This window comes from Diadema antillarum, unplaced genomic scaffold (assembly GCF_040938485.1).
Source record: "Diadema antillarum isolate AM-2024a unplaced genomic scaffold, OU_Dant_1.0 seq00000094_RagTag, whole genome shotgun sequence".
Taxonomy (NCBI): Eukaryota; Metazoa; Echinodermata; class Echinoidea; order Diadematoida; family Diadematidae; genus Diadema; species Diadema antillarum.
Window position 1 is genome coordinate 24,045 of NW_027271183.1, and position 25,078 is coordinate 49,122.

General features: G+C 41.9%; 1 protein-coding gene across 1 annotated transcript in view; it reads right to left on the reverse strand.

Moving 5' to 3' along the window:
- The window catches only part of LOC139726633 (uncharacterized), a gene marked incomplete at its 3' end in the record, with an annotated part of 90,997 nt that overhangs the window by 23,897 nt on the left and 42,022 nt on the right, over positions 1-25,078 (reverse strand). Inside the window, exons 2-6 of the mRNA XM_071637622.1 lie at positions 16,849-17,034; positions 16,002-16,209; positions 6,172-6,334; positions 875-988; positions 255-410 (exon numbers count right to left, since the gene is read on the reverse strand). Coding sequence (XP_071493723.1) covers positions 255-410; positions 875-988; positions 6,172-6,334; positions 16,002-16,209; positions 16,849-17,034 — 827 coding nt within the window. The remainder of the gene's footprint in view (positions 1-254; positions 411-874; positions 989-6,171; positions 6,335-16,001; positions 16,210-16,848; positions 17,035-25,078) is intronic.

Sequence of the window (25,078 nt, forward strand, 5' to 3'; positions counted from 1 at the left end):
TATCAATGTCATAATCATCGCATTTTGTTATTATCATTATTACCAAACATAGGCCCCAAGTTTTCAACGTCAGATATTCCACGAACATGTCACAAGTTTGGATAATAAGTGCTAGCACTTCTTTATGCTCCTAAGAAACGGATTCCACATCCCTTTTTCACTTTCTTTTCTTTCTTATCAATACATCCATTCGTGCAGTACTTGTTAGGGTTTTGTGCGCGTGTGTGCGTGCGCGTTTTCTCTGTACAACTCACTTCACCAACTGCGCTGATTGGCCCGTTTTCACCGGCCACGACCACGTTGAGGGTTGCCGGGTCGATGGACGCCTCGTAGCTCCATTCTAATCCATCTCCCGAGCCGTAATACACGTTCGTCGGTCCGTTGACTTGCTCCCCACGCCTTTCGGGTAACTGAATCAAGCAGAGAAAAAAACCAAGAATCGAGTGCATTCGAGTTATCACTTCCTCACCCCCCCCCCCCCCGCCCTTTAGCACCAATCCCGCCAAAGTGCATGTCACTATTAAAAAGGCAAACTACAGTCAAAAGTGCCTCAGATTCTACCTACGGTATCGGCCACTGAAATCCCCCCACTCCCCGTAAAGACCCTGTGCATAGCGGCCACCAATTGCCACAGATTTTAACCTGTGTAGAGAGGCCGCAGACCCATAAGGAGTCGCAACAGAGTCGATGATTAAGATGATTTCTGCTTTGAGGCCAAACCAATCCTGCATGGCGATCAAGATCAGTTCGCCACTGCTGTTTTCTCCCGTCATTCAGGCATAGAATTTGACTATATATAAAAAAAATCTTTCTTATTGCATGCACCATTGACCCAAAGTTTTGCTGGCTTCTTACAGTGGCCCGTTGTTCTCACCTGTCGTTCTTCGATGAAGGTGTTTGCCGGTCGGCTACATTCCGGGTCGTAAACAAAGCACTGCTCCGCGGCGGCGGAAGGATCGGGGATGATCAACGCTTGCTGGATGAGGCCCTGCGGAGGACGTGGACAAAGCAAAACACAATCAATCTAAAGAAACCTACAACACCAAGTCATGTCAACTTCCCAAGGAAGGTATTTTACTCAACTTTAATGGTTCGGCAATGTAATACATACAATAACAAACAACAAACAAACACGCAGGTACCGATGCCAATCTCAGTGACTGCGGAATGTGTTCATGATTTCAACTGATCCATTGGTTCTCAACCGTTCGTCTGTCGTCATTCCGTCTTGGGAACAAGAGACGGACTCTACATTCTAGACGCATCAGAATGCTGGTGCTTTGAGGACCGCTGAGATGATTTGAAGTGGCAGGATTACGTCCATCGCGCTTTTACTGTCCAAGTGGCCAATTCATTCTTGCTATTAAATGTCAAATGTAGTTTGACCATTCAAGCGCAGCATAGATCGTTTCGACCCATGTGCTTTTCGACAGATATACCAGTACTTACAATGTATATTATCATCTGATTTTATTTCAATGTCAGAACGCCGAAAGCGATAGATTGGTAGCTTTGACGACCGGTTTGCTTTAACAGTCGACGAGTTTTCACCTTCCAAGGTGACCTACGCATTTTTATGGTATACAGGTGTCCCACATAATCTGGATCACACTGGCGCTGGCAATTGAGAGCTCCCTTGTGGGCTTGCCATGTAGGTTAATGTCATAGCCATCCCACAGGTATGTTATGACGCTGTTTTGGGGAAGCGCGATTCAGCGATTACCGACCCCATCGTAATGTTCAAGGCCATTATCTACATAGTTCCTCTTCAGTAGTCTGAAAACGCAAGTGCTGTCTTTCTTTAATGCTCAGTAAAGCAATGCTGAATTAAAGGGGTACTTCCTTGATTTCTTACATAGACCCAAAGATAGAAATATAAAAGCCCTACAGCTGTGGTGCGATGTGTGCGTTTTGGTTTGTTTGTTTGTTTGTTTGTTTGTAGCTTATTTCTTTCTTTCCTTTTGTGATGATGGTATCCAACTTACTTAATTACAGCAAGCTACACAGGGAGCCTACAAAACAGCAACGTTGCCAAACATACTTTGAATGATAACCACACCACTTCAGCTCGTTTTTTATTTGCTGTTTGGTTTGTTTGCGTGTTTTTCTCCTTTTTATTTTTTAAAGACTTTCGCGGGCGAATGCGTACTATCGATACCAACGGGGTTGCTAAGAATAGTCAGTCCTGTGAGGTTATAGGGCGATAACCCAACTCATTTGTTTCACGGTCAGTCACCGTGGGAATGTTGTACCGGGAAAATATTTTCTCCTTCCCATTCCCATAGTGGCATAGCCTGTCTCTATGTTAGCACACCTAACTACACGTACAACCACCTCCAAACACCTACCATATATGTGTACAAGTTGTTGCATAAACGTTTAGAGCTCTGTAATCATTAAATCACCCTTCGTGACATAAATGGATAAATACTCCGTTTATTATCAGAGCAATCACAGTCTACCCATTAGGCAAATACTTTATATTCGAGCTGACAATTCACGGTAAGTACAACAAACACGTCGTCCATGATGTAATGAGTCTTTGTAATATCAAAAAAATCTTCTAGGCAGTTCATCCTGAGAAAATACTTCATTAACTAATCTGTCCCCCCACAACAACAACAACAACAAAAGCGAAACTCACATGAATTTTATCATGAAAATAACAAGCAGGCCCGAGGAAGTAATAATTGCATCTTTCATCACACAAAATCGCCTTTTTTTTTCTTCGTTAAAACGAGATGTTGTCTGCGGCAGTGGGTCGGCGGAAGACGTTGGGAACTGATATTTTCATCGATCTTTGATACTTGTTTCTTGTCACAGTTTATTTTTCTGTAAGTTGTCTTTATATAAATCATTATACAGTGTATTTTACAGTGGATCCAAATTTGTAACATTCGAGACCACTTCGCTGCCCTGCCCCCAAAGTAGACGTTTCCTGTGGATTCGGTTGTCTGAGGACCCGGAGAGGGCCAAACCAGAAAGGAAAAGGGGGAGAGTGTGGGGCTGTATACCAACTTCTTGTATACAGTCTCTCCCATCACGGGTCACCTCCTGAGCTCATAATGTGTGTCCCGGGAGCGCTATCAAATGTTCACTAACTGCAAAAATTTCAAGAGGCTGAACTTTTTCGGGTCAACCTAGCCGCCTTGCGCTACTTTTTTTCTTTAGCCAGTCTACGAAGGACGCAAGTGCCATCTGGAATTTGTTTCCATGTTGGAGAGACGAGACTAAAATATGAACAACGACAGGGTTACATTGGGCGAAAATTTAGTAGCTCCAAATAGCAGACTTGACAAAATTGTCCCCTAAAAACATCTCTCAATATTTTGCTCCGGAGATAGTAAGAGAAGAACGATTTCGCGAAAATTCAACTTACGCCCTTTTGCAGAAGTTGAAGAGCACCTGTTCGTTCTACGACCGGTAGAAGACCATTTCAACTCCAGGGGGTGGACGATCAACACGTGCGCATCATGTAACATACTTGGCGCGCGAAAATAACTGACACTGCTTTTGTTCAAATAAATAATGTGTCTTGTAGCATGTCCATATAGATCCATGCTTGTAGGTACAAATCGCCAAGTCTGGACTTGGTATTTGTAGAGGTAGGCCTACTTTCCTATTTTGTGAGTGTGCTTGACAGCTAGCAAGAAAGTCCATTAAACTACTGAGTATGCTTCTGGTATTGTTCAGGGCGGAGGTACACAATGATAGACAGACAGACAGATAATTATAAAGACAGAGATGTCACGTATATCCTCGTTCTGAGTGACGGCATCCCACTACAGAAATCCGAAAGAATCTCGCAAGTTTACTCTCGATCTAGGGTTCGCTGCTTTTCTCTTTTGCGTTTGAGTGAACAACGCAAGAACTACGAACCGACATACATTTTCGTCAAATGAATATTCGTCTTTCCATCATATCAGAGCATCAATGCACTCTTTTTTTAAAGCCAGTTTATACTCGTAATCAATCCTGTGAACCGGCTTTGGGTAGGGAAGGGGTCTGCCCTAAATATCCCCCAATAGCGTCTGGATGCATGCTTTTGCTGTTACATCTGCACGACTATTTCCAATACGACCAAAGACGTCTGTGCACTTCTTGTTGTTTCTTTCTTCTTCTTCTTCTTCTTCTTTTCCTTCGTCTGTTCCGCACTTTCATAGAGGTTTGCCACATAACGTGTACAGTTACAGTGACCATCTGTCTCTTGGTAGCGGATAAAAACATCGTAATAATGAAAACAATCTTCAATTGTCGTTTCTACTTTATTTCACTCACACACACACACACACACACACTTTCTCTCTCTCTCTCTTACACTTCTGTCTGTCCTCTTCCTATTAATCTATCTGCCTGTCTCCATCTTTACTCCTCTCTATCCAGGTTGTAAACAGTACGCCTATATTCAGTTGCGTAGTTCGGTCTGTCCAAGCATTCATGATTCTTCCTATTGTTTTCATTTTTCACTACTCTCTACATTCCTCACTTTCCCACTTTATAAATACTTACAAGCAATTTCGATATAACCACATCGCAGTCATTACATCCTAATGCCCCACTGCAGACATATTTATGAAAATAATGCCTCCGGCACCACTTCGTGGCGGAGGCATAATAAATGCCTACGTAAGGATCACTGTCTTTATTTGCAAGAGGATCAAGCGACAGTGACCAGACTAGGACGTACCTACACGCCATGAACCGCGGCTTCCACAACGGTAGGGTGTCCATGGCAACCATGGTTTAATCTGCACGCAATCGGCTGGTGATAGCTGGCTGGAGGTAAAGAGGGGGATACATTTCTCCTCGCAAACTACCTTCGAGATGTGCGGTGCATTTAAAAAAAAATTGCATCGTAACGTCTTTTTCCACAGACACAAACGGTGGCACGCTTGTACCACAACTCCCAAATCCGTCCATGGAAGATCTTTGAGGCGCGGTGACCCAGACAAAACCCCTTGCATTTACTTTTTTTTTCTTTTTTTGAACGGTGGAGCCACTTGAGACCTTCTGCTGTAGCTTTCCACAGCTTGAAGCCGAGGTCATTGATTGATGTCAGTTGAGCAGGCTGGTATGATCTCTTGACTTCCTCGTGGTGAATTCAAGAATGCGAGACCATTATCTCTCCAAACAGAGTGAGTGTAATATCTCTCATGTCTGAATGTGTCTAGTTGACGTCCTTCCACGTACCAGTCACCTCCTCCCGGCCACCCGGCCGCGTCTAACTCGGCACTTTGACAACAAAATTCTCCCTTTCCCATTCATCAGTTCCTCAGACTTGGGAAAGCCCTTTTATCCAATGATCTTTCTGTCTTTTTGTCTCCTGTATCTCTATCATCCTCCTGTTTTCTCTAGCTATATTTGCTTCTCTATCTGTATGTCTGTCCAACTGGTCTGTCTGTCTGTCTCTCATTGCATGTGTGTGTGTGTATGTCTCTCTCTCTCTCTCTCTCTCTCTGTTCTATTGTTCGACGGTGCTGGGAGAGCAGACGATATCGTCACGATTGTCGCGAGGGTACACTTTTTATTCGGTGTAGGCCTACCCATTTCCGCAGTAATGATAATTTATGGCTGTGAAAAGTTTCTTTAATTAATCCCTCTCAAGAGTCCAGTATCTGTCCAAAAGACGTGGACAACCGAAGCGTCTTGCAGGCTCTTCAGTAAGCACATTGCTTTTTGGTTTCGGATGTACTATATGAAACTATGGAGCTAACTTTTGACGTCAAAGCAAAGGCCGAACAAGCAAGAAGCTTGCGAACGAGCAGGAATCGAACAAAGTGCTGAATATGTGTTTCACATTGGAAAGAAATATACTACCAATAAGACCGTTCCGTGTCGTGCTGTCAAAACTTTACAGTTTTTATACAATCTTTGCTCCAAGTCTGACCTCACGACGAAACTTTTGTTAGTTAGGCCTATGTAATTCTGAACTATGTAGGCATGTAGTGGCAGGAAGAGTAGGTAAAAAAAAAGAGCAAAGAAAGATTACGGACATTTACAAACAAACGCCAGCACACGCACCCAAACACGCACAATCTAACGCACTTATTAATAGGGCCTACTAACTACTGTATCTCATACACAAGCACAGTATCACACACAATCGCACAGACACACACCCACCCACACACACAATCACACAAGAGCAGCAAATCGGAATGCCCCACTCACTTCGAAGTGTGTTCCGCTGATGCTGTTCCCGAAGATGAGAAGGCCGTCGAGGTCGATGTTGGAGGGACCGACCGACCTCTTGATCGTCTGCTTCTGTGGGTTCATGCAGTTGATTGTGAGTGTCACTTGGTCGCCGCTGACCCGAAATGCTACCCGATGCCACCTAAAGGAGACCAAGACATAGACGAAACGGTGTAAGTTTAGAGAATGAAGTAGTAAGAATAACTAATTACAATGGAAATAATGATAATAATATTAATCAATTCTAAGAATAATGAATTGATAATGAAGATAATATCACTATCATCAAAGCAATAAAGACGTCCACAGCACCATGGATAATTTAATAAACAATAGTCGTACTGTATATTAATCCTCCGAGACAAAATCACAGAGGTGGACACTGCGTTGATTTAACCTCGTTCTCAATTATGAAGCATCACAATAGAGAAAGAGAGGATACTCGTACAAATACTAATGGCTCGGTCACAAATACCATTGAGAACTGTTACGAACGCCGTACGAACGATTTTAGACAATTTCGTAAGATGTTCTTAAGAAGGCCGTACGAAACCAGCGTTCGTAGACCGTTCGTAAGTTCATAGCTTGGTGGATGGTCTTGTCCACGTTTTTTTTTTTTTTTCGTACGAAACCCTCTCTTCGTAAGGCGGCCGCACGAACTAAAGAATTCGTACGAACAGTGCCATTCGTACGAACGCATCGTTCGTACGAACCTTTGTGACCGTAGCTAAACATGATTACACATAAACCAAGACGGACTTTCCTGTGTATCTAGAAAGGATAATGTAAATGCTTGGAGCATGTAGCTCCATGGGATAAGGTAGGCCTATAATTGTGTAGGCTCAGAAACGAGAAAGGTGAAATTTCTTCACTAGGAGTATACGGTAGAGATGTTCCGTTTCAATACTAATCCTTGAGGCCACCTAAAAAAAAAAAAAAGAAATTAGATATGATGGAACGCCAACGTCCGTGTGCAGTACCAGTAGGTCGATTATTATGACAAATATGTATCCGCATCAGCATTTACATTTTAAAGTCCTTTGGTGGCGCAGCGCAAAGTGTTTTTTTTTTTTTCACGTGCGTCATGATGAACCCTCCTCCATCCCAAAATAAAACAAACTCTCACACACACATAAAGAAAGTAAGAAGGACCAAGAATTATGTGATTTTTTGCCATGGTTTTGATTTTCGACCACACGAAGAGAGAAAGACAGAGAGACTTGGTAAACGGGAAGAGCAACACTCGGGAAAATCGTCTGACCAGCTGTAGGAGATTGTAGAGGCGAAAGACATAAAGAAGACGGATGGCATCGACCACAAACTTCCTGCTACCTTCGACTCGGCAGATGGGTTAGCAAGACATGGTATGCTGGGGAAGCGTGCCATCTGCCCGTGTCATCACAATCAGCGCCCATTTCCAAGGGGCAAGTCAAGGGGAAGAGGTCTCCAACCTGTCCGTTCGATACGCCGACAGAATTTGTAGTCAATTTTGGACGGAAACAGCCACTAATTGAGTCAAATAGCCCTAACGCGCCAAGTGGTCTTTCCTTCGAGGGTCATTATCATGCAAAACCCACCCCAACAGGGACAAGCACACACACTTTGATATCATCAACTCCACATTTGAGCCTTCACCTCAAAATGTCATTGACATTGCGTAGTACAAGGTTGTCAATGATTTCACTCATGAGGTCATTCACATTTTGATGTAGGACACAAACGCAACTTGCGAACTTCGTAAGGACGGATTTCCGGTGGCCTTATCCTTCATATCATAGTCCCGTGAAGTCTTCTGTTCAGGTTGGTTTGTACTGTCGACAAGACATCGTTCTGTAAACCGTTTTCTCAACTTTTTGGTGATACTGCTCTGGAGAAGGAGGGTGGGACTATATAAAGTAATGACCCGGAGGTGGTGGATGCGGCTTAACGGGCTATGGATGAGGATCTTGGGTCCGAATCCTGACCGGTGTGTTCATCTTTTGTTGAGATGTTTTGCCCACCATATACCACTTGAGCCAAGTGAATAAATGAATAGATCCCTGGCAATGCTAGGGTAATGATGATGGCAGGTGACTCTATGGAAGAAGTGTTTAGACCGAAGAGGCTAACTATGTTCGTTAAATAAGACCTTATCATTATCATCATAATAGAAGAAAGAGATTATGCATGTAGAGAAGGATTGATCACAGAGCAATAGACAGGACATGGAAAAGGATGGAGACAGTGCTTTGGAGGATGATGAGAATAAGCCGATAAGGATGAGAAGTTACTGGAAACTGAAGAGGAGAGAACAAGAAGAGGCGGAACATTTTCTTCTTCTATTAACTAATAGGAGTAAAACGGATGGCAGGTTCCAGCACTGTCAAGATTACCCACGTCGCAACAACTCCCTCCTAAAAGCAAGAGCAGCGAATTTAGGAAGCGTCCACTTGCCCTTGTGGGTTTACGCGAGGGAGGAAAACAGAGAAGAGGGCATCATCTTTAATGGGTCACCACTTAACAGCTTCACGCCCCAATTTTGGACGATTGAGTTATAATGACAAGTTGCGGCCTCGTAAGTATCAATGGCTTCGCATTCCTTCTGACGATGGTATTGTAATATTGACGAGATTCCAACCAATCTCCCAAATTTTCTCCTCTCTGATTGTAGACCGTACATCTGTCGCTGCCATCCCCAGCTGCCGCTTTTAGAATGACGCGGGGTCAAAACCCGGTGAAAGGTCATTCTCTCGGATATCTCCACGTGGATTCTCCTCCATCTCTGCGTTCGGGCTGATTTTTTTTTTCCAAGACGTGATGTTTTGACTTCATCACGAGAAATCCTCACGTTCCCGTCCTCTTGGGTCTCTTGTGGCTCTCTCTCTGATATTGAAAGATTCAAAGAAAACTCAGATCGCATTGCGAGAAGTTATTTTGAAACAGTGCAATTTGCTCCTAGCAGGCAAAATCACATCATGTAATTATATTGATGTATCATTCATGGCACCATCGTGGTGGCAAAATGCCAGGAACAGCGGCAGAACAGACGTATCATCATCAGTCAATATTCACGTATCAAAATACAGGAAGGTAGAAAAGGGCAATCAGAAAGATACCGCTATTTCACATGCACTTCTTAATCTAATCTGATTACCAAGATTTCACAGATTTAATATTCTCTTGTCAAGACATGCAGAAATTTTACAGTTGACAGAGACCTATCTGCAGAATCAGGGAGAACTGGAAGCTCCGTGTGTAAGGTGGGAAGTGGAAGTGGTCTTTTAACTTTGGACCTTCGGATCATTATTCAAGTTTTTGCGTCTTCAGATCAAGGTGGAGGCAAGCTCATCGATCAATGGAAGCGGTTGCCAAGGAGACGACAGTTCACAATCTGATATCCTCCCACTGAATTGAAGAGTTCACTTCCAACCATCAAAGAGCTTACCTAGATTTGGCTCGTTTAACTGCTCAGCATCTTTGCAGGGGAAGGCAGTAACCACGCCCATAATTACCGTCCTCAAAACTTCAGCCATTTGACCATCGGTAAATGTTATTGCTCTATTAATAGCTCCGTTCCTTGCCAGGATTTATACCACTTGGCGATCCATCATTGCAAAGGGTAAAAGAGGGCCTGCGTAAAGAATCCGTGCAGGGGCAGAGGGTCGTAGGAGTGATTTCCCACGACAACCAGGTCTCTTCAAGAGGGAGTATTTAATGAATCCATTGGGATCGATAACTACCAAGACATCACGTGAAGCTTTTGTCCCCTTGACGAAAGTAAGCTCCCAAATGCTGGCCCTGACGTCAGTTTTTTATGAACGGGGACGACGACCACAATCAAAACCATCCGAATAGGGATGCAACTTGCACGAGTGGCGAAAAGTGCGCGTCCCTCGAGAAAAAGCATTCATGTTACCATCCGCCTCTTTGCTGTGTGATTTATACGTCTGGCCTAGACTTGTTCCCCGGTCTGCTACCCCCGACAGATGATGAGTTGAACCCTGGGTCATTCGCTTGCGGCAACGATAACGATCGCGGGAATAGGATTTTACTTTTCCGTTTCAGGTGACGTTATCAATTTGAAATGAAGAGGGCTTTCTATTCTACCTCCAGGCGAAGGAGAAATGTGCAGTCAACATATTTCATAAACTTCCTGCACCGTAACCAGAAGGTCGTCGTTAAGAAACATTTTTTTTTTTTTTAGAATGAGTGTGTGCATGATGAAATCTATCCTCAATGATTTTTCCCATTTGTGAGCTCAATGATGGAACAATTCACACAAGAACACTTTGAAGGGAATAATACGGCAGTCAGCGCCAGATTCTGTCGTTTAAGTGGTAGTCACAAGGCTCCTCAATCGCCAGCATCCCTTTTGATGAAATATTCAACCAGGACGCGAGTTATTTAGTGGAACTTAACTCTCAGAGATTGACAGACTAAACCCTTTGATCTCAACAAAACTTAGCTTTTGTTTCAAACCGTGTATCGTACGCTCTTTTCGCCAAAGTTTATTGTCCATTTCTTCCATGCTAATCACATATCCACCTAATTTGAACTAATTTTGTACACCACTTGGACAAGTCCTAACATAATTCCTCCATATGAAAGGCATGTCACATTCATTTGGTTGCGTTTTCAATTTCTAACACAGTTATCATTTCAATAACAACACCAACGGGACCAAAAAAAACGATATAGAGAGGATCACATTTATGACATTTACATTAACAATGAAAGGCACCTATCACTCTTTCGGGTAAAACATATGAAACTTTATAATACTATATCACTCCCATTTCATGTCGGAGTTTAAGGGAACTTCTACCCTCTTGAAAAGCTGATTTCATGGTATTCTTTTAACTCATTGATGACGAGCTGACTGTGGTATGAAACATGCATTTCCCATAGACACTTGCACGAGTGTACTGTGGATAGGTCTTCAACGGGTCAAGCTAACGCGGTGTGGCACTGGATCGCACGACATGTCTGACACTGCATGCTCAATCTGCTCATGGAGCTACGAAACTCCATGGTTTCCCACTCTTTTCACCTGTTTGCAATGGTACACCCCTCACGAGCCCTGTCAGACACTCGACTTCGTATGATCAGATCACACACACTCGAAAAGCGACAAAGGTAATACATCTGCGGCAGTCATGCAAGGCGCGCCCGTATAATAAAGTCGGCATCGCAGCATGCTGAGCCAGGCCAAGAAAAAATGGGTCGAAAACGTCCTTATCCATACATACAGTGTGTATGATACCAATGGGTGTTGACATCCACCAACCGTCTTATTCCTCCCATCCCATCCTCTCCCACCCCTACCACTCCTACCCACCACGCCCACCTGTATGCCGAAATAAATAGCTCCAGTGTCATCAGGTGATCGCACAATACGTGCGGGGCTACAGGGCTCTGAATGCACGTACCAGGGAGACCACCTCACCAGTAGTACACCGATGGAAGAGTGTGTGTCACATTGGAGCAACAAAACAGCAGCTCCATGACTTTACGGTACACTCACAGGAGTGTACTGAAAAACCAACGTCTCTCTACTGTGACCTGGGAGAAGGGAGAGACCCTCCCACCTCCCTGCCCCGGCTGTGAGTTTACCTTCGAATTTCTTCCCCCTTACTAGTATTTACTACGTCCCTCCCTCTCCCACTCTTTCCATAAGTAGGCCTATCTATCTATCTTGCTATCTATCAATCGATCGATCTATCTATCCATCCAGCTATGTACAACAGATGATTTCACCTTCCAAGATCTCTTAATTGATCTGGGTTCACAATAGCTCTATCCTCCGATCTAGGAAAATTCGTTGAATTCTTGACGTGGTCAAAAATCTGCCAAGTAAGCAGCAGGCCTTCTTCCCGTGAGGGAGAAAAAGAGCTCGGCATATGGGCGATGAACCGGAAACGGAAAAGGCGTTATGTTCATGTGTCAAACTACTGCAGAAGAGGATGAGAAGGTTATCTCCGTGTCTAGAACTGTTCCTCAGTTCGGCAACGAAGACCCGACGAAGACGACGAAAATGATGAACGGGCAGCGGGTCAAGGAAAATAACTTTCCTTTCACCGGCATCGACAGCTATAACCTCACAGTGGTTCACTGACCCCTGGGCACACGCCATCAGAAAGATAGTGTTTTGCTATAAGTCCCACTGGTTGCAGACACCGGAAATTGAACTGCTGAAGCCATTACCACACTATGTTCTCGAATTTTCCACATTTCTATCTTATATAGCAGTTAATGCTGAGTAATTATGAAAGTGTGTGTATTTCATGCGTGTGTGTGTGCATGAAATAGTGTTTGAATATGGGTACGCTGGCGTAGCCTGTAAACGTTCTCCTTCGCTGTTGGAGGTACATGTAATGTACTCCCTCCTTTGGTCGTACCAGAGAGGTGGTCTTCCAATTACATGTCCAGGCGATAAGCGTCCAGTGGTGTTAGGTCTTCCTTTCTGCCCTGATGAAAAGTAAGAAACTCAGTCTAACAATTTGACAGAAACATTGATGCATAAATGACACAAATAGAGTAATAGATAATGCATCAATACCACTACCAGCACTCTATCGTTTCTTTATCGCCAAGCAGGGGACTCGCGGCCATCTGGGAAGGAATGCAGAGATAAGAATTCCTCCCATCTGACCCTTGACCCCGCAGAGTTCAACGCCGCAGCCTCACATCTGGCAAATGGCTTTTGCGGAGGAAGGAAGAAATTCAAGAAATCTTGCTTACTGTACGACATGCGAGTGACAAATTAGCGCCAGACCCAGGTGGCAAAATCAAGTTTGGTTTAGGTCAGACAGAGACGACCCCACCCCAAACTCGTGCATTATCTGACAAGACCAGCATTTACGTTCGACTTAGTGGGGTGATGGGAGTTAAACTTCGGAGGAGGGATCACGGTGGGTAGAAGAATCTGGTCTTTTCATACTTCCCAGTACCCCGCCCAACGCCTTCTCACAAATCCCTTACAATATTATGCACGTGGTAATCGAACATATGGCCGACGTGACTCTCCAGAGAAGGCGACACAAGGTCAGATGGTTGCAAACACCATTTCTACCATGGCTTTCTTTTTTGTGTGTTAAGAGGGCGCCTCTTTCCTCACCTTGGTTTCGGAGGGAGAAGGATGATACTCTGTATCCAAAAACGCATGATCAATTCTACATTCCCTACACGCTTCCTCGAAAGGTAACGCAATACTACAGCTGAGCAAGACCGAAAACGGTTTACGTTCTCGCGGAGCCAACAATTCTCAACACGAAAGAATTCCTGGAAAACGCAATTATTTAGAGAGGCTTTTGATAATGAACACCTGGAGACCAGATGACAAGCATTTCAAAGTTGTGTGCATACCTAAATAAACACTTTGCCCTGAAAACACAACTATCTTTTAATGGTATAGGCTATATACCAGAGAGTAAAAATTACACATGTTCAAACTAAGCAAACCCGAGTATGATAAGTGTGCTTAATGAAAACATAAAATATATACACCCTACATCGCAAGAAAAATACAAAGTGTCAGCCCTGTCATGCGCATTATGCGTAATGAAAGATAATTACCTAGTCCTAACGGTTGTACCGTTTGTTCCAAGTTTTGCAAATGTCTACGTACTGCGGGCTGTGGTAGTTCTACTCCCCTCTCACTTTTTTTTTTACTCGCTTTGCTGGTTTGGGTGCTTTTAAATCCCTTTCTAATAATATTTACGTCTAAATAGATTAAATAATTCCGATCCACAGAGGACACACAAACCAAAATAAAAATGTTATTTCAGTCATTTAAACATATATTTTCAAGCTCAAAGATATTCCACATCACGACGCCTCCCCCCCCCCCCTTGTTTTTTTTTTTTACCCAAGTCATTTGTTGGTACTCTGCGCATTGAACTTGACCCAGAATGAGTAGATATTGATGATTTCGCACGGGTCTCGACAGTTCTCCTCTTTGACATCAATATCGTAAAGTGTTATCAGTGCCAAATGCGTGTCGCCGCATTTCCATGATTTTCTTCTCTCAAATTTGATGACATTTCTGCGACTGTGTCCCGATTTATCGTACACATTTGTGAACACGTAGGCGTGTGCTGAACTTCTTGACATTTGACTCTTTCGGCGTCACAGAACTTAACTCAATACTATAAAATCGCTCTGTCATAGTTTCTACTCACTCAAAACAATATTCTGTAATACTGTCATACTCTTTAAAGCACCAAACAGTAAAATGTTCATTTTAGTTCTTCCAACACTGATGTTTCCAAACATTGATTGATATAGTAGTTGAACCAGCGTAGGGCTATGCCATGTTGTATCACTAAACCATGCCCGATTACTTAGTAAATACGGTCATTCTTCACCCGTTCTTTCCTTCCCTCTCCCCCCCCCCCCACCAAATAAAAAGAATCATTTTATAAGCACACAAATTAGCCAAATCTAAAGTGACACGATCACTGAGGTCGTAGAGACCTGGTAACCACTGCATTTGACCTTATGACCCAAAGGTTATCGTTTGCTACTTTCTTCCCTGAGTAGTGTTCCTGCAAACACGGAGACTATTTTCGAGCAAATCACAATTGTCAGGACTTATTAACCTTTGGCATCCTGATCTTGACCAACGGTAGCTTCAAATATCAAACCACCTAATCTTGACTGATTCATGGGCCACGAGTAACGGCTGTCTGAGTTACGGTGACTCTCCCCGAGTCGCGATGACAAGTTACGAGGCTTGGCAGACAGGTAAACACGTCGTAACTCCGGCTCCATTTGCAACCATGGCATGATATCATTAGACTATTACGATAAATCCACTGACCTGACGCAGTCAGGTGAGATACAGCGGAAGCCTGATAATTTTCATATTCTTAGACAAGATATGAACCTAATGTGTTCTTCTTGATCTAAGTGAGCGAAAGCGCTAAAGGGACTATGCTGAAGATGATAAATACAAGGCCGTCATTATCGTTATTTTTTTCCATAATCATCAAACGCCTGCACCTTGCTGTTTCAAGGGCATTGCATGAAAACAACATCCAACTTACTGCCGTGAGGTCAGAAAAGCTAAAAATAAGTGTGTTAGTTGTTACAAATTTGAATATTGGGATGAAGCCCAAAAGAATGGTCATCCAGTGACATCTTACAATGTCTGAAACGCCCTCTTCGACCATTATTGGCAATTTTTCCCCCCGAGAAACACATAATCTTCTTTCCAAAATGAAAAATAGTGCTCGCTGCCGTAAATCCAAAGCTGCGACATCGGGACACGGACTGGCATGTCCACTTGTATCATCCCGAAGCATCATCTTAACACCAGGGAAAAATCCAAACATCTTCCGCAACATCTGGACCGATGAGCAACGTCTATCTTATCACGTACAATCTCCCTTAGGAGAGGCAAACGAAATAAACTACCACACCACACAAAAAAGCAACACAACAGGTTACTGTTACAGTAAGCCAAACACCAAAGAAGATGGTATTTGTGCAATCGAAGGATGTGATTTTTCCTCTTCACGATGGTCGAGACCCTTTGGTACAACCCTGGCGAATAAGTCCAGCCATTTCAAAACCAATTTTCGTCAAATAAACATTGAATTCCTCATAAAATTACATGCTCTTTCATATTTCATGAGAGGTTTTTCATTCTCACCAAAAAATGTTAGAAATCTGAAGTTGTACAATCCCTTTAAAATGACAGTTAGCACGGAGACAGTCCTCATTTTGTTTTGGTGCTCTTTATTGTTTTTACGTTGATATGCTTATTTTTGGTAGGAAGTGCAAGATAGTATGATATTAAGATCCCGTTGAGGAATATCCTGACTCACCCGCCATCCGAGAGAATACTCATGTTGAATCTTGGCCTGAGGAATTCGTTAGCTCCCATGATCCCGAAGCGAGGGTTTCCGCCAACGGACACCGTTAACTGCTCGTTGCCCCGTGAGTCGTAGATACCGAATAAGGGTTTGGTTGGACGTCGACCGCCCGTGGGCAGTTTTAATGTCAGTAGGATTGTAAAGTCCCTCGGGAAGTAACCTAGAAAACGACGAAATTAAGAATCGCCCATGAGAAAGCATCATTGAACAAAGCTTCATATCAAAATAATGAAATATCATTTCCATTTGTTTCAATCATTTTTATGTCTAAATTAATTGAAATGAAATGAATTGAATTAAACTGAGTAAATCAGTATCCATAATACTCCATACAGTATCGACAGATGCATTCACCGTAATACTTTTTTCTTCGAATTTATAGAAACGTTTGTTCGAAGTGACATATTGGAAGAGAGCGATAGAATATTGATCATTGAGCACTAATTCGGCAGCGTACGAGAAAATCACTTTTTTATCCCTTCGTCGAGTTATAGCACCCACAGGCCACGAGAGAAAGAGAAGACAAGTATCATGTGATTCCCATAAAGATTAAGCAAACTCGGTAATGAGAGGGAATACTTCTGCAGCTAAATAATTTGGCATTTAATAACACTCTATAAAAGCTCTTTACTGGAAATGGAATGCTTATTGGTGCCTCATGAACTTGATTAAGACATAACTCATCTACCCGGACTGAAAGGAAGCTATCTTCTCTCCTGCATGTTAAGGAGATTTCATAGTCTGAAAGAAACGTAAGTAATTATGCAACCGTTTGTTTGATCCATCCTGCAATACTCACCTCCAAAAATTTCGCTGGCTTGCCTTGTTTCGGACATTCTCCTTATACTATACGCTTTGTCTACTGGGCCCGCGGGCGGTGAACTAGGTCTGGAAGTACATCTCCCTTCTACGTCTAGGACTCCTCGTGGTTTCCCATTTCCAACGTCATCTTCAAAATTTAGCACCTTTAGTAGATCCACGGTACCTTTTGGGAAGAAACGGTGGAAAGATCAAATAAAATCAGGTTCTTAGTCAACATAAAACCCCTAAAAAGGGGACAAATGTAGATAGAACATAATGCTATTTCATCGATATCGTCAACTTATTAACGAAGACAACTGTCGCAAAGACATCAGAGATTTGCTTGTCGCAGTCTCAAGCATGAAGAAAGTTTGTAATGCCAGTTTTGTATGTGGACACTCGAAATATAGTTCTCATTGAAAGCGATCGAATATCGGTTACGATCTCAGTCGTAAACCAGGAAGTTAACATAATACTTCAGTCCAAAACCATTTGTATATTCAGAAGTGCCAATATTCTCACAATATAATCAGTGAAATGTTCAAGTTAAAGTTCTTCGATACCGGTAGTTTTTAGTTTAGGTTTTTGAAGGGTATGTTTTCTTTCGACTTTTTGTCTGAGACCTAGAACTCAAGGGAAGTGTATGCAACGTACATAGTGGCTAAAACTTTCAGAGTTTAGAATGGATGTATACACAAAGTGATTCTATATGAAACGTGTATCGTATTTCATCACTTTGCTATCCATGTAAGGACTGCCGATATCATTCGAGTCGAGAAATAATCACGAGAGCTGTCAGGGCTCACGAGTTGATCCTAAACATGAAGAAATGAGAACCAATGATTTGTTGTTCTTACGAGGTCCTCTTGTATTCGATTAACCAATGTATAGGCCTACGGTACATTCACAACATCGTACACTTGCCGCATTGGGCAAGAATGTAGCTTCAAGTTCAACATTATTCCGATATAAAAAAAGAAGAAATGTACGTTTAAATCTCACTACTCAGCCTTAGAATAGCAAGTCATTATTCATGTGACATAATTATAGGACTACTTCACAAATACAGCGTTGACTATTTCTCTTCTGCCTCGATGAATTCGATTATCAACATTATACTGCATGGTGTCGGTTTCCCCTATCCCTCTCCCCTCCTGTTACCAATTGTTAACGCTTGCCTACAAAACGCAATATCCTCACTTTTAAAGTAACGCATCAAATAAAGTTCAAGTTGAGTGCATTTAATGTCTACTAGTGACCTTGAATAATGAAGATATCGGCCTCGAAAGACTGGACATGGATGAGATTTAAAAGAAAAGAAAAAAGCCAGAGATAGTTATACATGCTGCTATCCAGGGATGGCGACTTGACCTACTAATCCAGACTCGGGAAATAACACGGTAATGGTTTGGATAGAATTCGTACAGGAGATCGTCTGCAGATTTTGCAATGCGAGTCACAATCATTCCGCGAATTTCCCATCGGAAGCAGTCGGAGGAACTACCAAGGCAACCCGTGAGCCAAGCGCCGGAAGAAAAGGGTCTTCTTGGTGTTATTTTGGGTTCTGTTGTGCGTGTGTGTGTGTGTGTGTGTGTGTGTGTGTGTGTGTGTGTGTGTGTTTGTTCTTTCTTTAGGGGGGCTCGATTTTGGAGCTGTTTTCGTTTTTTTTCCTGCATTGACGATGCATTCTGCACGACAATGACATGTTAAACTGGATTAGTCATATTCTCTGTTTTTACGAGGGATGTTTTATCAACAGCTTTAGAATTGATCGTGGTCGAAGGCTCACAGGATTTTGCTGTGCTATGATAGAAAAATATGGGATGCAATGATTAATTTTGTCATTTCTCGTGATAAATGAGACACCGAGTGTGTCGGTATGTCTAAAAAAAAAAATCGTGTGGTTTGACAGAGCTCATCTTTTTCTCTCCCTCTCTCTTTCCATCCTCGTCCTGCTTTGGTAGCCGTAAATGCAGGGTAAGCATAACGGATGCAGTAATTTGCAGCGTATGTCTGTATGTCAGACGACTCCCTGAGGGTTCGCTCATGGCTGTGTTGTCCTTTTTGCCCCGCTCTCGTTCACTGGCGCTGGTTCCACGCAGCATCTGCGAGCAATTTCTTACACCAGTTACGACTGTCTGCTCCAAAGTATGCTTTTCAGGAAACGTGACTCTGTGAAATATATCAAGTGCCTTGGTTCCATTTCGATTACTAAGTACCACCAAGGAGGTATGAGAGAACAAACCTCCTTGGTACCACCGGCAACGTCTTCATAATGTCAATCGCGTTTCAGTGTGTAGTCTTGAAAGGGTTCAGAAACACTAAGCTCGATGATCACCCTCAATCTTTTTCGTGCCATCAATGGAAATCCCTTGACGTTGTGAAATGTAGGCCTATCTATGGTTAATCAATTAATGTTCTCAACTTCTTTTGGTATTTGTTCGTTTCCTTTTCGTGTTTTGTGGTGTTCTTGTTGTTTTCTCCTCTGTTTTTTTCTCTTTTTATTATTATCATTATTATTATTATTATTATTATTTATTTATTTATCTATTTATTTATTTATTTATTTATTTATTTATTTTTTATTTTATTTTATTTATTTATTTATTTATTTATTTATTTATTTATTTATTTATTTTATTTTTTTTTCATTTTTTATTTATTTATTATTATTTTTTTTTTTTGGGGGGGGGGGGGGGTAAGTAATCACTGATGAATCACATCACGGTTAAAAGGACAGGGCCGTTCAACCAGCACTTAGTCATTGTGAGATCACGGTAACTCATCTTTTCTTTGTGAGAGTAGTGTAGGCTTAAATAGATTAAAAGCTTCACTGCTGTGGTTATGCTTTCAAGTTTGTGCATCTTTCGATGCCATGAAGGCAAACGTGACGTGAGCAAACTTTCAAATCAGGTTGCCGGGTAGCCTTTTGTCAAGGCCCTCTCGCTGTCTGATTGAAGGCTATAACAGGCGAGCCGATTGTCGCTTCGTTCGACCCCACTCGCTCACCACCATACAGAGAGAGGGCCTTGGCAAAAGGCTAGTTGCCAAGTGGCCAGACTGTCAGTGTGTATACAAAAAAAAAAAAAAAAAAATGACCAAAAGCCCCAGAGCATATAACACACATGCATATGCACGTGTGTAAATAGGCCTACATGTGACATATACACGTTAACTTTACATCAACACTGATTAATCTGAATAATTTTTGAAACAATCAAAATCAGGAGATTGCAAAGAGAAATCAAGGAGATAACCAACTGCATGTTCCATGTTTCTAAATTGGGAACTACCTCTAAAGTCAGACAGATTCTCTTTTCAAACAGTGCATGAAGTTGTAATGAAGCGGCTCTTGCAGTTTCGATGTGAGACTTGCTGAGCAGCAGAGCTGCATGCTCTCCTGGTCTGGTTGGTTGTCGGTTGGAAGTCAGGCAGTGTGTATTTTATGAGAAGTTTGTCGAAACCTCGCCACTGAATCCTGTCTGTCTCCGACACATCCCATAAATAAAAGCTGTTTACCCGCTCACAGGTTTCGCATCTGACATTGAAACTTTGAGCATAAATGCCTCTCATCACGATTTGGGAAAAAAAAAAAAACCAACAGAAAACAACTCCGAAAGAAAATCATTTCAACGCACATAAGCTTTGTAACGCGTCCATGGTCGCTGGGTTCGCAGCAGCGGTTTTACAATTACTGTTCAACCTTGTGCGAAGATTCCACTTCGGGAAAGCTCTCATCATCAACATCGACTAGACTCATCACCAAAACTTTTTATTTAATTAACTGCTCTAATATGAAAAAGACAAAGAAATTACAAAAGGTAAAAAATTTCAACGCAGATCGGAAATAACTTATATCACGTGAGTACTGTAGGGCCTATCTAAAAACTTTGTGAATGATTATTATCAGGTTAATCAGTTCAAAACCTACAGTGTGTATTCACATAATTATAGTAGATCTCATTCCGTAACAGTGACGCGCCTGGCATGGTCTCCTCTTACAATTAGGCCTATATATTTGAACATTGCAGTGACCAATTCATTCTTGAATTAGCACGACAGAGACACTTTGTGTATCAAGAAGGCGACAACCACATAGAGATTATGATATATCTACCACGATGTGCAGTAAATGAACATGATTATACTTGATAATATGGAAGTAATCAGATAACTTTCAAATGTCAGTCCCATTTCACTTTATCAATGTAAGTGATTTAGGACCTATACATACAGCAGTTTTCATTTCACTCCATTCAGAAAATATTCAGAATCCCGGGTTAGTTCTCCTTTAAATCGTAATTAAGACAAATAAATAATTATTCCACTCTTACTCTTCCTCTTAAATAATGACAGTTCGGTGGAGTCGAAGCTGTATCACAGCACAGGTAAAATGCCATTTCTACAACATGAAGGTCAACCGTGAACACAGTCTGAGAAGCGAAGACTAGGTATCTGTCTGTGTTTACGTGTGACGTCAGAGCGGGGCAGGAAGAGTTTTTTTTTTTGTGGGTCGTGGGTGTGTGTTGTGTCTGACGAGTGATCTCTTCTCCGCAAGAAACACACAAGGGGTAAGCCAGCTGCTTCATCGGGACTCAGTAAGTTCCTTTGTGTAAACCTTTTAATAGAGTCAACGAAATTCTTTAAAGGGATCGTTTAGTTTTGGTTGAGACCTAATTTCAGGTTTCTTACATTTTTTGGTGAGATAATGAGAAACCTCTTATGAAATATGAAAGAGCGTGTAATTCCATGAGGAATTCAACGTTTATATGATGAAGATTGGTTTTGAAATGGCTGAGATACCCAAAACAGAGCGATCCTAATAAAGTGTGGGACCCACCTTTTATTACGATCACTTTGATTTACTTTGTTTTTGGATGTTTCAGTCGTTCCAAACCCGATTTTCATCAAATAAACTTTGAATTCCTCTTAAAATGGGATGCTCTGTACTATTTCATTAGTGCTTTCTTGGTATCCCTTCAAGGCACATTCGTCAAAAAGAGGAGAGACAGAACAGATAACTTGGCACAACACGTATAGAAGTACGACAGAGTTAGGAGACAACGGAACGGTGTTTCTTGGCAAGGGATACAGTGACAACAGGCGTGTCTATTGTCTAATAGAAATCGCTGTGATCCCTGCATACCCAAAATATTGAGAAAGATATTAAAACAATAACGCAAAATTCGTGGGTGAAAGAAATATACATATATCAACATTCTCCTCTCTCTGTCTCTCTCTCTATCTATCTCTCTGTCTCTCTCTCTCTATCTATCTATCTATCTATCTCTCTGTCTCTCTCTCTCTATCTATCTATCTATCTATCTGTCTATCTGTCTGTCTGTCTGTCTGTCTGTCTGTCTGTCTCTATATCTGTCTGTCTATCTGTATTTTTCATCTGCACTTTTCAGGTTGACGAAAGAATGAAACATAGCCGGAGTCATTGAGAAAGCTAAAAATGAAAAAAAAAAAGGTTGTGCAGTACCTTTGACATCTATAGGCCTAATTTGAGTTTACAAGTCATTACCAGCCAGCATCATCGGAAAAATAAGCTTGCCCATTTACAAAAAGTAGAGTTAATTGCAGGTCTAAATATAGGTATTAGCAGTATCATAAGTTAAAGTTTAAAGTACCATAAGGGGAATTCCACTCACGTATCCAGCCATGAGATCACTGCGACAGAATGATCGTAATTCACAAAAATTACAACTAACGAGGGTCAACTTTTGAATCCCAAATGTATATCATTTGTTCTTGACCCAGGTCAGTAAGGACATTATAAATACGCCACAACCCTGCACAGAAACTTAACTAGCTTCATATAAAATCTAAGAAAAACTGCTGGTTAGCTGTTGAGAGACAAATACACCTCGTTATTATGCAGTTCACTTAAATCCATTCTACGAGACTCAGAGTAACTTCGATGGCGTTACCGGATTACCCCCCATCCCCCCCCCCCCCCTTTTCCCAAAGTTGTGTGAAAGAGGCGCCTTCTCCCATCAGGAAGAGCGCACGTTTCCCGCTCATTAGCTGCTTCATCACCTCAGGAAATATTTGACAGGTCAGTTCCTTGAGCCCCTAGTTATTGCGTGGGGATCGATTCATCCTCTGCTGCATCGAAATGTTAGAGCTAGCAGCCATAAATCCAGCAGTCAACATCTACATAAACTCTATCAAGGACAACGTGTCACGATATCTCAAGTGTGTTATGCAAGACAATACGATTTTGCCAGGACATTGTACAATTATTATGCAAACAAACAAATACACAAACTCCAGACTTGCAGAAACATTTTGTCGATGAGTATAATTATGCAGACACACCCATCAATCCATCAATATGCTTGCTCCTTCCATTTGATTCTTTGCCATGACGCACATTAATCTTTTTACTGCTAAGTTTGGGAATTGAATAATGATTGAAATGAGGCGTGTCTTTGCACCATTTAACAGTAGAACACCTCTAATTCCACCACAATACATGACCACGGAGTCGTTATAAGGGTATCCGAAAGGCTTAACATCATACCACTACCACTAGTACTACGGCTAATATCTCCCTCTTCTTCTACTACTAATAATAATCATCATTACAACGACAGCAAAAATAATAATGGTTTGATACCAAAACTACCACATATAATAGTTTTAAGACCATGCACTTGGAACTACTACAGGCGGCTCGCCTGGTATAGCTCGACTTATGATTGTGAAAGGATAAAGCTATTATTAGTCTGTGATGATTCATGGTCGTCTAATATTCAGCTTTTACACGTGAAGCAGTGGTCTTGAACTTGGATTCAGTTAATTTCTTTTTTTTTTTCAAAACAGAAATTTGTTAGTCTTTCCAGGTTTTTAAAGAAAATTTTCCAAAAAAAAAAAAAATCATGAACCGGAATGAAGAGCATTAAGTTTGGATGACGGCCAACATGTCGTGTCTGGTGTTTCTGCTTTTTTGAGTGCAGCTAAAAATATACACAGGTCGACTATACCAGTGTTGCCTCTCAAAATAGGAAGAGCCCCCGAGTCGGGTTTTTTGTGGAGGCGACTTGGAGATGTTATTGATAGGAAGAGCAGAAAGTGAGACTTCAGTGTACCCCACAGGCTAATAACGAATCCAGCGGTGAGTCGACCTCTTCCCGTATCGAAGTTTGCTCAGACAGCTCTCCTTATCCCCTCCCCTGTCTTTTTTCTCTCAGCCCTCATCCCCCTCCCAGCCCCCCCCCTCATGTTTTTCATTCCTACTCTCCCCATTCTCAGCATCATAAAATGATGCCATGATAGAATGTCATAAATATGATGACATTGATGACATACTAATCAGCTCACTCTGTCGCCTCCGTTTGTTAATAAAACACGTAAACAAAACAAAAAATAATCTTTCAAATATCATTACACTGTTTGTCTAGCTGATAAAAGTTACGATCATGTGCACGTATTGTTGACTAAGCGCAGTGTTCTGGACACCCCTTTGCTTGTTTTATGTTGATGTTTTTGCCACATGAGCAAACTTTTGTAGGTAAGTAAGAACTTCGTAGCTCAAACATGCCTTTCCATCACGGAAATAATATACCGGCACGAGATACTAGTACCTTTTCAGTGGTAGCTACATATAGGCAGAAAGAAAGTGTCGTTTAAATAATGGAAAAATAGATCGATCGTGGAAAGTATCACAACAGGACAAATTAGACAACGTAACCCACTCTAAACACACATATTTAGCGTCCAAACTATACGCACCAATCGCGTAACAAACCCTACGGTTTCAATCCTCGACTAAGACTACTGCCTAAAAGGCAAATTTTCTTCATTAATATATTTCCCCCTTTCCCTCTTTATGAGTTTCACACAGCAGCTACGAAGTGAATGTTCAACAAGCCAGTGCTGGTAATCATACATAGCATCACAACACTGACACTTTAACTTCTCATATTAGTTTGGTGTATCGCATGAACCTGGTCAAACGCAGTATGACTCAGAGAAAACCACATATCCGTTTTGATTTTGCTCCAATTTCCCTTCTAATTTTTGTTTGTGGACAGCACTTTGTGCCGTACACTCTAACTATATGTGTCAAAAGCACTACAGGTCTGCCTCATATCACAACTGCCTGATCTGAATATGAAATATCTAACATTAAAAGGAGTCCACAGTGTACAAGAGTCCATGTCACCCTAGTACAGAGATTGAGATTATTGAAAGGACAATTTTTCCCCTTTCCTTGAGAG